Source organism: Portunus trituberculatus, chromosome 19 (assembly GCF_017591435.1).
Source record: "Portunus trituberculatus isolate SZX2019 chromosome 19, ASM1759143v1, whole genome shotgun sequence".
In the NCBI taxonomy this organism is placed as follows: Eukaryota; Metazoa; Arthropoda; class Malacostraca; order Decapoda; family Portunidae; genus Portunus; species Portunus trituberculatus.
Genome location: NC_059273.1, coordinates 18,043,363 through 18,055,834, shown reverse-complemented (window position 1 = coordinate 18,055,834; position 12,472 = coordinate 18,043,363). Strand labels below are relative to the sequence as shown.

General features: G+C 39.6%; 2 protein-coding genes across 2 annotated transcripts in view; both read right to left on the bottom strand.

Moving 5' to 3' along the window:
• Positions 1-12,464, bottom strand: part of LOC123506098 (26S proteasome non-ATPase regulatory subunit 12-like) — a 16,605-nt gene extending 4,141 nt beyond the window's left edge. Inside the window, exons 1-7 of the mRNA XM_045257965.1 lie at positions 12,174-12,464; positions 8,902-9,119; positions 2,441-2,600; positions 2,101-2,237; positions 1,594-1,818; positions 1,267-1,426; positions 720-797 (exon numbers count right to left, since the gene is read on the bottom strand). Coding sequence (XP_045113900.1) covers positions 720-797; positions 1,267-1,426; positions 1,594-1,818; positions 2,101-2,237; positions 2,441-2,600; positions 8,902-9,119; positions 12,174-12,464 — 1,269 coding nt within the window. The remainder of the gene's footprint in view (positions 1-719; positions 798-1,266; positions 1,427-1,593; positions 1,819-2,100; positions 2,238-2,440; positions 2,601-8,901; positions 9,120-12,173) is intronic.
• The window catches only part of LOC123506097 (potassium/sodium hyperpolarization-activated cyclic nucleotide-gated channel 3-like), a 927,743-nt gene continuing 927,610 nt past the window's right edge, over positions 12,340-12,472 (bottom strand). The window contains exon 15 of the mRNA XM_045257964.1: positions 12,340-12,472. The gene's annotated coding sequence lies outside the window, so the exon portion shown is untranslated.

Genomic DNA, 12,472 nt, shown 5'->3' with positions numbered 1-12,472 from the left:
GTGAATTTTGCAAAGCACAAGTTCTTTATACCATATAAATTGCCTAAAAAAATACTTCAATCAGAATTTGGTCTTTGCCAAAGTTCTTTTGACCCCTAAAATACCATTTTTCGAGCTGAAATAAAATCTTTTGCCTTCACATATTAGAACACGTACAAAACAGACCAATAAATAAACCTGATAAGACATGATATTAAGGCTGTAACTCCTGTTTTTTCACCTGTTTCCCTTGCCTACTTTCGTCCTTGCCACCACCACCATTGTCCTTACCCCAACCGGTACCCCCTGTTGTGCTGGTAGAGGCCATGTTGGAGGTAAATCGCTAGAATTAATTCCCATGCTAGCAGAACAGAGGGTAGCACAAACAAAATGGCTGAAGGGGACTCACACGGCATTCTGATAGGTTTAGAGAGAGGTCTGACGTCACTGGGAGCCGCATGGTTTGCCATGTGGCCGCCAAGTTTGAAATCAAATTGCCAAGTGTGCACTTGGTGGAGCGTGGCCACCCTACCACCAAAAGTGAATTTCGCCAAGCTGAGATTCGCCAAGTGTAGGGGCTTACTGTAGTCAATTTACAGAATCAGATGCTCATGTTGGTGGAAGTTCTACCCATATGTAACCCTGACTGCGTGAAGACGTGATGCATGGCTTTTGGTATATAAATACAGAGGAGTATTAGATGCTTTAAACTTCAGTACAAAACAAGAGGATACACTCACTTTAATGGAGAGATCCAAAAGTTCTGCCATTCTCTTCAGGTGAATTCTTGTGTAATACTTTGCCATCATCCTAATGTTCTGCAAAATAATATTGACATGTAATGAACAGTGGTTTTTATGCTCTTAATTTATACATCTCATATTGTGGATGAACCGAGGTGCAAGGTGGAGAAACAGCATGATGTTGCATTAGAGGAATGCTGCTTCTTGGGCAGAATAAAAGACAAATTAAACTATAATAAACCTTACCAAGATCTGCCTGACAGTATGTGAACAACTATTTACTGAATTAGTTATGACTATCAAGATGTTAATATGTGTAAGAGTAAGACTATTTGGAAAACTTGAGCCACCTGTCTCCAACATACATACTAACTGTTTAATCCCAACAACTATTTCAAAAGATGAACAACATGGATATCTATTTTTCAGACATAGCCATATCTCTGTAACAAACACACATCATATCTTATTTAAAAACTTGTCACTTTTCTATCATATATATAACCATGATGAAGGTGAACAGCTAATGTGTATCTCAACTTACATGTTCCACCACCCGATCCTTCAACTTGGTCCATCTTTCATTGCCATCTTCATTGCTTGGGAAAACATTTGTAGCACTCGACCTCAGCTCCTTCTCGTAAACCTCGCACAGACCTGACCACTTGATGAGTTCAGCCGTCACGAACAGCTGCAGGAGGTCTCTGTAAACATAAAACTAGTGAAATGATACCAAAACACTATCTTGGCAGTGTCCACTTAAGTCTCCACATCAAGGAAATACATAATAGCTGGTGGTAGTGAAGAGTTGGACTGCTACAAGAGAAAGTTAGAAAACCCCAAAGATTGGGACAGTGGTTTCATCACTCACCGGTACTGAGGGATATCTTCTAAGGTCTTATCTTCTTTAATTCTATGGAGAAGATCACTCTGCTCATTGTCATAAGGTGCTAAGATGATAAACAACACAACATGCTTCAGGATTCGCTTCTTCTCGTCTTCATTATTCTGCACAGTCTTGGAGTCGTAGATGGCACGGTAGTGGCGGCAAATACTCAGGAAGGAACTCTCGTGACTGTCCAGGTCAATCATGAGGCTGACAAAAGAATACAGCTGTTATTACAAACACAAGAGAGCAGGGCCTACATGCCTTACCATACCTCATTTACATTAAAGATAAAAGTGAATGTAATATATTTCTGCAGACCCCAATTCACAAAAACAAAAATAAAACAGTAATATACAGTGAATACACTACCATACCACCACCATCAACTACAAGTCATTATCCACATCTATCACCAGGAGTCACATATCAAAACTTAACTGTCATAATCTATCCATTGTCTTAAGTGAGTTGTATGTGCCAGTCACTTACTTGTAGAACTTGAGTTTTAGGTTGTCAACTTCTTCACTATCAAAGAACTTTGTACTAATTTTCTTGGAAATAATTTGAGTGCGAACAAAGTCTTTCTTCAACAAACACAGGCGCATTTGCTCCAAAATCATTTCAACCTGAAAACAATGAAAACGTTTTAGAGTAACTTTATGCTCATCAATAACAATTGTTGAAATAAAAGGTACTGTGTGTACTGCTACATAAGAAAATAAGAAAAGGAAAGAATTAGAATACATTCTTGTAATGTCACTCTAAATAAGGTGGATTTCTAAATTCAATAAGTTAATCACTTAGCACAGGGTATCTATGGATGACTTGCCTTCTCCTTGCGCTCCATTGAGCCAAATGTTTCCACCTGCAGCTCCTGGAGGATGGTGGCCGCCTCAGTGATGTCTCCCTCGGTCTCTTTCATCATGGCCAGCTTATGAGTGAGGCGGGCACGCTCCACCTCCACGTATATTTTGCCTTCAGTGATGGCCCTGTTCAAGCAAGGCAGAGTTAGCCTTGGTGCATCACCCTCAGCATCACTGCCATCTAATACTTGATGTGTAATAGGTGCAAGAAAATCAACAGGCCTAAGGACATAAAATGGCTGCCTTTCTTATTCTTATTTCAGTGATGCTAAACACATAGATAACAATGATGAAATGAATACAAAAAAATGTTATATATTATGTGACAGAAGTACAGTGGAACCTAAGTTCACAAATTTAATCCATCCCATAACACAATATCCAAAATGAAATGTTAACAAACCAAAACCAGTTTTACCATTGAAATTAATGTAAAAACAATGAATCTGTTACAGCCTCAGAATTAAGATATTTCTAAATATTTTTTTTTCGTGATGAAAACAGAATGAAATAGAAATACAGATCCTTAACCCTTTCACTTGAAGCTGAAGAAAATATGCATTGCTCAAATACAGGATAGGTCAGCAAACAGTAACTGTTCTAATTTTTAAAATAATAGAATTCTCCTCCCCTTCTCTCTCTGTGTGTGTGTGTGTCTAGTTTTCAGTTGCTGTAGAAATACAAGGCAGGAGTTGGCTCTGTGTACTACTACGACACACACACACACACACACACACACATTGTTGTAGTATAGTGTTTCACAACCAAGAAGGCCAAGGTTTGAGTCCTGGGTGCAGCAAGGCAAATGGGCAAGCCTCTTAATGTGTAGCCTCTGTTCACCTATGTAGTAGTAAGTAGGTACAGGAAGTGACGAGTGAGTGTGGCCTCACTGTCCCTGTGTTTGGTGTGTGGAGTGGTTTAGTCCTAACTGAAGATTGGCCAGCATGAGCTCTAAGCTCCTTCCGTAGGGGAAAGGTTGATTAGGTAACCATCAGACGACTGTAGTGAAACACACACACACACACACACACACACACACACACACACACACACACACACACCGATATAAAGAAGGAAAATGAAGTACTGAAAGAGGAAGTTAAGCTAATTAAAGTGAATTGCGAAAAATGTGGAGAATCTCTAGGAAAAGTGATGGAGAAGCAGGCTGAATGGAAAAAAAGTCAGGAAGTGGAAAGAAAGGAGGTAAATTACAAAGTTGCAAGTCTGGAAAAGGAAATCAAAGAGTCTGGGGAGAAAACTTTGGGCCTTGCTGAAATTATAGATCAACAGATCATAGAAGAGAAGATTGCTGAGAAAGTGGTGAAGGTTATTAAGTCAAATGAGACATTGGTGAGGAAACTGTAGACAAAAGAGATGTGTGGTGATATTTGGTGTGGAGGAGGATAAGACACCGAGTAAAATGGAGAGAGAGAAAAACATAAAAAAGGTGATAAATAATATCATTAATGTGGTGCAGGAGGAGGAAAAGACCTAGTACAAGAAATAGAGGACTTCCATAGAATTGGAAAGTTCACAAGAGAAGGTATGAGGCCAATAAGAATCAAACTTAAGTCACAAAAGGATGTAGATGAATTGGTGGAGAAGTCATGGAGGCTAGCCCAGCAGGAAACAACAAGGAAGATTTGGTTGAGAAGAGATCTCGGTGAAAAGGAAGAGAAATGTTAAATGAGTTGAGAAAGGAGGCTTTGAAAAAAATGAAGAGAGGACAGAAGAGGAGAAGAAAGAGTTTTCTGGAGAATCTTGGATATGAGACTGAGGAAGTGGTTCATAACCCAGAAAAGTACAGCAAGAAAGGACTAAAGAAACTTACATATGAGCGGAATGTAATGTATTCCAACATAAATGGAGTGATATCGGGATTTTAGAACTCAACGATTACTTGAGGACAAGAACCCAGATATTGTGGGTCTTACTGAAACAAAACTGAGAGAGGAGAAGACCTGATGATGGTTGGAGAAGGAAATATAATGTTTGGAAAAGAAATAGAGTAGGTAAGATGGGAGGAGGAGTGATGTTGCTGGTTAAAAAGATATAAAGGTGGATCAAGTGAAAGAAGGTATGGGAAAGGCAGAAGTGCTAAAGATCAGAGCAGAAACTAATGAAGGAAAAAGAGGCACTACATAGTGGTGTACGTACCACCTAAGACAAATGCATGGTCAGTACAGGAATATGAAGAAATGATAAGTGATACAGGAACATGTCTGGAAGAAATGTTGGGTGGCTGTGAACGAACTATAATGATGGGAGATTTTAATTGTAAAGAGGTGTGTTGGGAGGACTGGTCAATGGAAGGATCAGAGACAACATGGGAAATACACTATTGACACTGGCAATGGAAAATGTGTTAACTCAGTGGGTCAAAGAAGATACTAGGTTTGGAGGAGAGGGAGCATCGTCAAGACTGGACTTGGTCTTTAGTACAGAGCCAATGGTCATTGAGGAGATGAGGGTGGAGTGCCCTTTAGCAAGAGTGATCATGCAGTTTTGGAGTTCAAGGTGATAGATGAGAGAAATCTAGAAGAAATGAAGAATATAAAGTGGGAAGATGGAATTATGCCAAGACAGATTTTGGAAACCTAAAGAAATTCTTTCAAGAGACAAATTGGATGAAATTCAAGAGTGCTAAGGAGCAAATGAAAAGTGGAAGGAATTTATAAAAATATACAAAGAAGGTGAGAAAAATTTGTACCAATAAGACAACATAGAAGTTGGAAAGCAGGACTGGTTTAACGATAGATGTGAAAAGGCTAGAACAAGAAAAGAGGATGCATGGAAGAGGTGGAGAAGGAAAAGACGGATTAAGCAGTGGGAAAGTTACAAAAGAGCAAGAAATGAATATGTGTTGATTAGAAGAGAAGAAAGAAAGAAACAAGAAAAGGATATAATTGATAAATGTAAAGACCAACCAAGGCTTTTTACAGACATGTGAACAACAACATCAAAAATAGAAAGTATTGAAAGTTTAGAAGTAAATGGAGTATGCAGTGAAGATCCCAGGAAATGGCAGAGGCTATGAATGGATGCTTTCGGAAGGTATTCACAAAGGAGACTGCTTTTGACAAACCACTGGTAATGGAACAGAAAGGGATTATGAAGGAGTTTCAAGTAACTGTGGAGGAGATCAAGAATATGATGGGGAGTTTAGAAGTGAGAAAAGCTGTGGGACCTGATGGGGTATCAGGATGGATTTTAAGAGAATGCAGGAGCAACTGGCAGAAAAAGTTTGTGAAGTAATTGATGCCTCATTAAGGGAAGGTGTAGTGCCCCAAGACTGGAAAAGAGCTAACATTGTCCCAATCTATAAATCAGGTAACAAGAGAGACCCATTGAACTATAGACCAGTGTCACTTACAAGTGTGGTAGCTAAGATGTGTGAGAGGGTGGTGAAGAATAGATGGACAGACTTCTTGGAGAAAAATGACATACTTTGTGAGTGTCAATTTGGTTTTAGAAAAGGCGTTCATGCACGACAAACCTGATATGTTACTATTCGAGGGTGATAGATGTAATACAGGAAAGAGATGGTTGGGCTGATGGAATATATCTGGATTTAAAAAGGCCTTTGATAAGGTACCACACGGAGACTGATCTGGAAACTTGAAATGGTAGGAGGAGTGCATGGCAGTTTACTAAAATGGATGGAAGACTTTTTGGTAGGAAGAGAAATGAGAACAATAATTAAGGACAGACCATCAGAATGGGGCTTGGTGGAGAGTGGAGTTCCACAGGGATCAGTGTTGGCACCAGTAATGTTCGCGGTCTACATAAATGACATGGTGGATGGGGTGTCCAGTTATGTGAGCCTATTTGCAGGCGATGCAAAATTGTTAAGAAAAGTGAGATGTGACAAAGATTGCGAACTACTCCAGGAAGACTTGGACAGAATATGGAAATGGAGCTGTACATGGCAAATGGAGTTCAACACGACAAAATGCAAGAAAATAGAGTTTGGCAAGAGTGAAAGAAGAATCAGGAGTATGTACAAGATAGGAAATGAAGACATAAAACCAGTCATGAAGAAAAAGACCTTGGGGTGACAATTACCAATGACCTATCGCCAGAGAGACATATAAACAAAATAATTGGAGAAGTATTGAACTTATTGAGGAACATAAGAGTGGCGTTCGTATATTTAGATGAAGAAATGATGAAGAAAATAATTACTGCAATGATAAGACCGAGGCTTGAATATGCAACAATACAGTGGGCTCGAACTTAAAGAAACACATAAGGAAACTAGAGAAAGTACAGAGGGCTGCAACAAAATGGTGCCTGACTTAAGAGATTTGACTTATGAAGACAGACTGAAAAGAATGCAACTTCCGACCCTGGAAAACAGAAGAAAGGGAGACCTGATAGCAATATACAGAGTGATGATTGGCATGGAAAAAATGGATAGGGAAGATCTGTGTATGTGGAATGAAAGAATGTCGAGAGGGCATGGGAAAAAACTAAAATGGCCACTTATAGGAGAGATGTGAAAAATATAGCTTCCCTCATAGAAGGGTGGAAGCATGGAATAGTTTAGACGTGGAAGTGGTCAACGCAAGGAATATTCATGATTTTAAGAAAAAGCTGGACATTAATAGATATGGAGACGGGACAACACGAGCGTAGCTCTTTTCCCGTATGTTACAATTAGGTAAATACAATTAGGTAAATACACACACACACACACACACACACTGCATAGTGTAGTGGTTAACACGCTCGACTCACAATCGAGAGGGCCGGGTTCGAGTCCCGGTAAGCAGCGAGGCAAATGGGCAAGCCTCTTAATGTGTGGCCCCTGTTCACCTAGCAGTAAATAGGTACAGGATGTAACTCAAGGGGTTGTGGCCTCGCTTTCCCGGTGTGTGGAGTGTGTTGATGTGGTCTCAGTCCTACCCGAAGATTGGTCTATGAGCTCTGAGCTCGCTCCGTAATGGGGAAGACTGGCTGGGTGACCAGGAGGCGACTGAGGTGAATTACACACACACACACACACTCCTAGAACTGAGTTTTGAGTGAACATGTGGGTGGGCTCTAGAAATATAGAAGTTCTTGATAGAAGCTGGACAAAACACAGCCTTCAAGTCCAAGTTGTGGTCATATAAAGGCAAGGAGTTATGCTACATGTACTGTCTTGCCTTGTAGTCAGATAATAAAATGAAAAGAGGATCTGCTGAAAGACATAAACAAATGGCTGAGGATGAAGACAAAATTGAAAGTTGACTGGAAGACATTTGAAAAAGTCAGAAGACACTTGTAAAAGTCCAGGTATGAGGGATTCCATGGAATTTAAACCCAAGGAAGCATAAATACCAAAGATGACTATTTAGGATTCCCTTGCTGGAAAAATCTACATGAATTGAAGCTGTGGCAGTTATATAGAGTAAGTTAAGGATTGTATTTAAAAGAGTGGACACAGTAAATATCAAGGAAATTAATAAGAAACAACAGGATTAGATAAAGAAAGCAGGAAGAAGAGAGGTCAAATATAAGACACTAGAAATGCAGTTGAAGAAATAAATAAAAAACTTGGCAGTGAAAGTAATCAAGCTAAACGAGAAGTTAGTCAGAGATATGGCAGAAGAGAAAGTGTGTGATGGTGTTTGGTGTCAAAGATGAAGTGAGACTCATCAAATATGAGAGAGAAACATCATAAAGAGTCAGTCAAGAAAGTAATTTGTCAAGCAGAAGTGTGTGTGTGTGTGTGTGTGTGTGTGTGTGTGTGTGTGTGTGTGTGTGTGTGTGTGTGTGTGTGTGTGTGTGTGTGTTGGGGGGGTGAGGGGCACCTTCTAGTATATGGCTATGGGGATCAAGAGAAGGATAGGGGATAAGGAGGACAAGGAATAGAACTTATAGTGAAACTGGTGTAAGCTCTACCAATTAGATTTCCTCTTTCTGGATAGAGGGTGAAGGGCAAGGTATAGCTTATTTATGTATGACTGGTGGGGATGGGGATCATTTCTAAACCAGGGAGAAATATCAAAATCTATAATCTTTAATACAGGATCCTTCTCTCTTGCAGATGCTTATAAAAATTGCAGGCATTACTTCTGGTGCTGTTAGTTGTTTCATGATCAAGTGAAAGGGTTATGATCCTTTTCATTATATAATTGACTATAGTCTGTCTATTCTAATGTGACTGCTACGTCTTGGTCTGAAGAAGTGGATAATTGGGTTACTGTCCAAAATATATTATAGCTTACTGATGATATAATTAATTTTATGTGTATGATGTTTTTTTTCTGTTGATCAACATAATTAATGCAAGTATAGACTTCAGTTTTCTTCAAGATATACCAACAGGCATTTTCGTCCCAAAAGGAAATCCAGCAGCCAGTTTAGAATAGACACACTATAGCACCAGTCAAAGGTAAATGATGTACTTTTTAAACAGATAATAAAAAAAGCTTCTGACCTTAATGTGTCCATGAGCTTGAGTTTCACCTCCTTGTTGGGTGTCTTGTCAACATAGTCACAACACTTCTGAACCATCTTGGTCACCGCCATCTTGATCTGGGACCGCTTCTTAGTCAGCGTCACAATGGTCTCATTCAGCAAGTTCCACTCACCAGCATCAAAGCAAATCTCAACAACAGCAACAAGAACTCTGCTGGTGGAGTGAGCATCAGCGCCCTGTGAGAGATGATAAACAGGTGAACTGGTGCACTGGTAACTCAATACCAGAATAAGTATAAAAATGCCACAAGAAATTAATGTAGACTAGAGTTTACCAAGGTAACATAAGGAAATGAAGAAGTGCAAGAAATCATCAAGCTCAGAAATGGCAGTCCCTGTATGTAGCATGTCTTTCTTTACTCACTGATCATACCAATCCTTGTTTGATTCCTCTTTTAAGGCTGCCTCCTGACCCTCATCCACATCTAAAGACACTATACTAGTCATGGACTCACTACATGCTCTTTTTCTACTCAGCCATCCACCTCTTGTGATCCAGATAGCTATGCTAAAGGTTTTTGTATGAAGGAGAGTGGTTGACTTGAAGGAAGGAAATAAAGTAAAACAATTCACATATTTCAATATGTGCTCTCTCTCTCCACACATCTGCTGTTCTGCTTGTTGCACAACAGTGGTGGTCTTTTACTCATCCCCCCCACTATGCCAGTTCGAGACCCTGGCTGCCTGTAAGTGTTCAATATGAGTTATATCACATCCCTTCAGTGGAGAGAGAGAGAGAGAGAGAGAGAGAGAGAGAGAGAGAGAGAGAGAGAGAGAGAGAGAGAGAGAGAGAGAGAGAGAGAGAGAGAGAGAAATGGAAATAGTTCCCTTAGGCACTGCAACAGCTTAGGTCATACGGCTCCACTAGGGTTACTGGGAGAACACTCCATCTCCCAAGGGGCAATGAGGTTTGATTCAAACCTGGGCTTTCTAAACAGGAGGCCCAAACACGAGCCACTTTGACCAACTATGCCCCCCAGCCCCCTAGAGTGCTGAGATGTGTGAACTGCTTTTAGATTGATACATCACCACCAAATAGCAGCTGACACTTCTAACTAGGGTAAATAAATATGAAAATAAATAAGTATACAAATTAACAAACAAAAAGAATCAGATATGGGATTCAAGAATAAATCTATAGTACACCTGGAATATCTTAAGCCAATGATGGACTAAACCTAACTCACTCAAAACATGAAGCATTTGAAGGCATTAATAAACTCCAAGAAATATCCACAAAGACATGACAAAACATCAATAAATTTAGAAATAAAACATTGAATTATAACAAGCCATTTCCATCTCTTGAAATAATAGAAATAAAAGTAGTCAGTAACATGATTTACCTGAGCTAAAAAAAAAAAAAAAAAAAAAAAAAAAAGTTTTGAAATTTACAAGAGGTGACAAAATAAGTTAAGGTTCGTCTTTTAGCCCCTTCAGTACCATAATGCATTTTCCCATTCATTCTACTTTCTATCTGATTTTATACAGCCTCAGAAACTTATGTGGGAATTAAAATAGTGAAGACTCTAGCCATCAATCTTCTGACCTCCATAGACCCTTCATAATGCAAATAGGGAGGCAGTGGCGTAGTGGATAAGGTGGTGAGTGTGGGGTTGGGCAGATGTCCATGCGTAGGTTTGAGTCCTATCACATACCACCTTGAAACTTTGTCATTTGTTGAGTGGTTTAAAGTTACCTAAATGTCACCATGATACCCAGGTTCTAGGTGGTTACACCAAAGATGTGCTTGGGTGGTGATATGGGCTATAATATGGGTACCGTTATAAATAAAATTGTCTGCATCACTAATGGGTGGACGCTAAACAGCACTTTCAATACTCTTCAAGTATACCTACAGGTGCTTTGGGCCATGCCATAAAAAGAATAAAAAAATAAAGAATAAATCAAATCAAATCATCTAATCATAGCCAAAACTCAAGGTAGAAATGTGTCCCAGTACTAAAGGGGTTAAAACTCCCTACAGACTCTGAACTCTCACACTTCATACTGCAAACATTCACAAGTTAATACAACAGTAACAAACAGGGGCCGCCGTGGTACAGTGGAACCATGCGTGCTTTGGGGTCCGAGGGGTCTCCAAGCGCACGAGTTCAAATCCTGTCCACGGTCTGAATGTAAGTTGGGCTTTCTCACTCGGGGCAATGGTTTCCTAGCGGGTGGGCTTTGAGATAGGAAGTACCCCAAAAAGTATCTCCTTTAGCCCATAAATTCCCGTGAAAAGCCCACATGGTATAATAATAATAATAATAATAATAATAATAATAATAAAAAAAAAAAAAAAAAAAAAAAAAAAAAGCCATGTCTCAAGAAATAAGGATCTCTGAGTTTAGATTCCTCTTTCAACACTTCCCATCGACTCTGAACTCCTATACTTTATGAAACCTGCTCGGGAACTGGCATCTAAGTGGACTTTTTTTTTTGTTTAGTTGTTTATGTTGCACTTGTCCAGATTTCCCCCTCTAACATATAAATAAAAATCCCTCTACATATAAACTTACCCTTACATATAAGAAAAGTTACCACAAAGAAATTTTCCCTCTTACATATAAAAAAAGACAAATTTTCACTTTCATAAAAAATTCCTTATGTAAAATAGATTTCCCATCACACACACACACACACACACACACACAACACGCCCAGTAGCTCAGTGGTTAGAGCGCTGGCTTCACAAGCCAAAGGACTGGGGTTTGATTCCCCGGCCGGGTGGAGATATTTGGGTGTGTCTCCTTTGACGTGTAGCCCCTGTTCACCTAGCAGTGAGTAGGTACGGGATGTAGATCGAGGACTTGTGACCTTGCTGTCCCGGTGTGTGGTGTGTGCCTGGTCTCAGGCCTATCCGAAGATAGGAAATAATGAGCTCTGAGCTCGTTCCGTAGGGTAACGTCTGGCTGTCTCGTCAGAGACTGCAGCAGATCAAACAAATAATGAAACACACACACACACACACACACACACCCACCCACAAAAAAAAAAAAAAAATAAATAAAAAATAAATAAATAAATAAATAAATAAATAAATAAAACAAAATAAAATAAATAAATAAAATAAATAAATAAAAAAAAAAATAAATAAATAAAAAAACTGATTTCCTCCTACATAAAAATAACTTCCCATTTTACATAATAAAATTCCCCTTCAAAAAAAAAATCCAAAGACAGGAAAACTCTAGCCAATCCCAGGATGAACAATTAAACAAGACTCACTGTTCTGGTCTGTTTCTCCAGCACCATCAGCATGTCCACGGCCTCCTGCACACTCCCATCCTTGGCCAACTTCTGAGCAGCGGGGATCTTCTCATCGCAGGTTGTGGAGTAGTCCACCTCCATCTTGACGAGCCGCCCTCCATCCGTGATGATGTTGTTGTCCTGAGGTAAAGTCTCTCCTCCATCTGTGGTCTTTTTCTCCGTCTTCTTATCGGTAGTCTTCTCGGTGGCCTTCTTTTCTGTGGGCTTCTTCTCCGCTGTCTTCTCTGCTTGTTTCTCTTCAGCTGGCATTTTGGCTG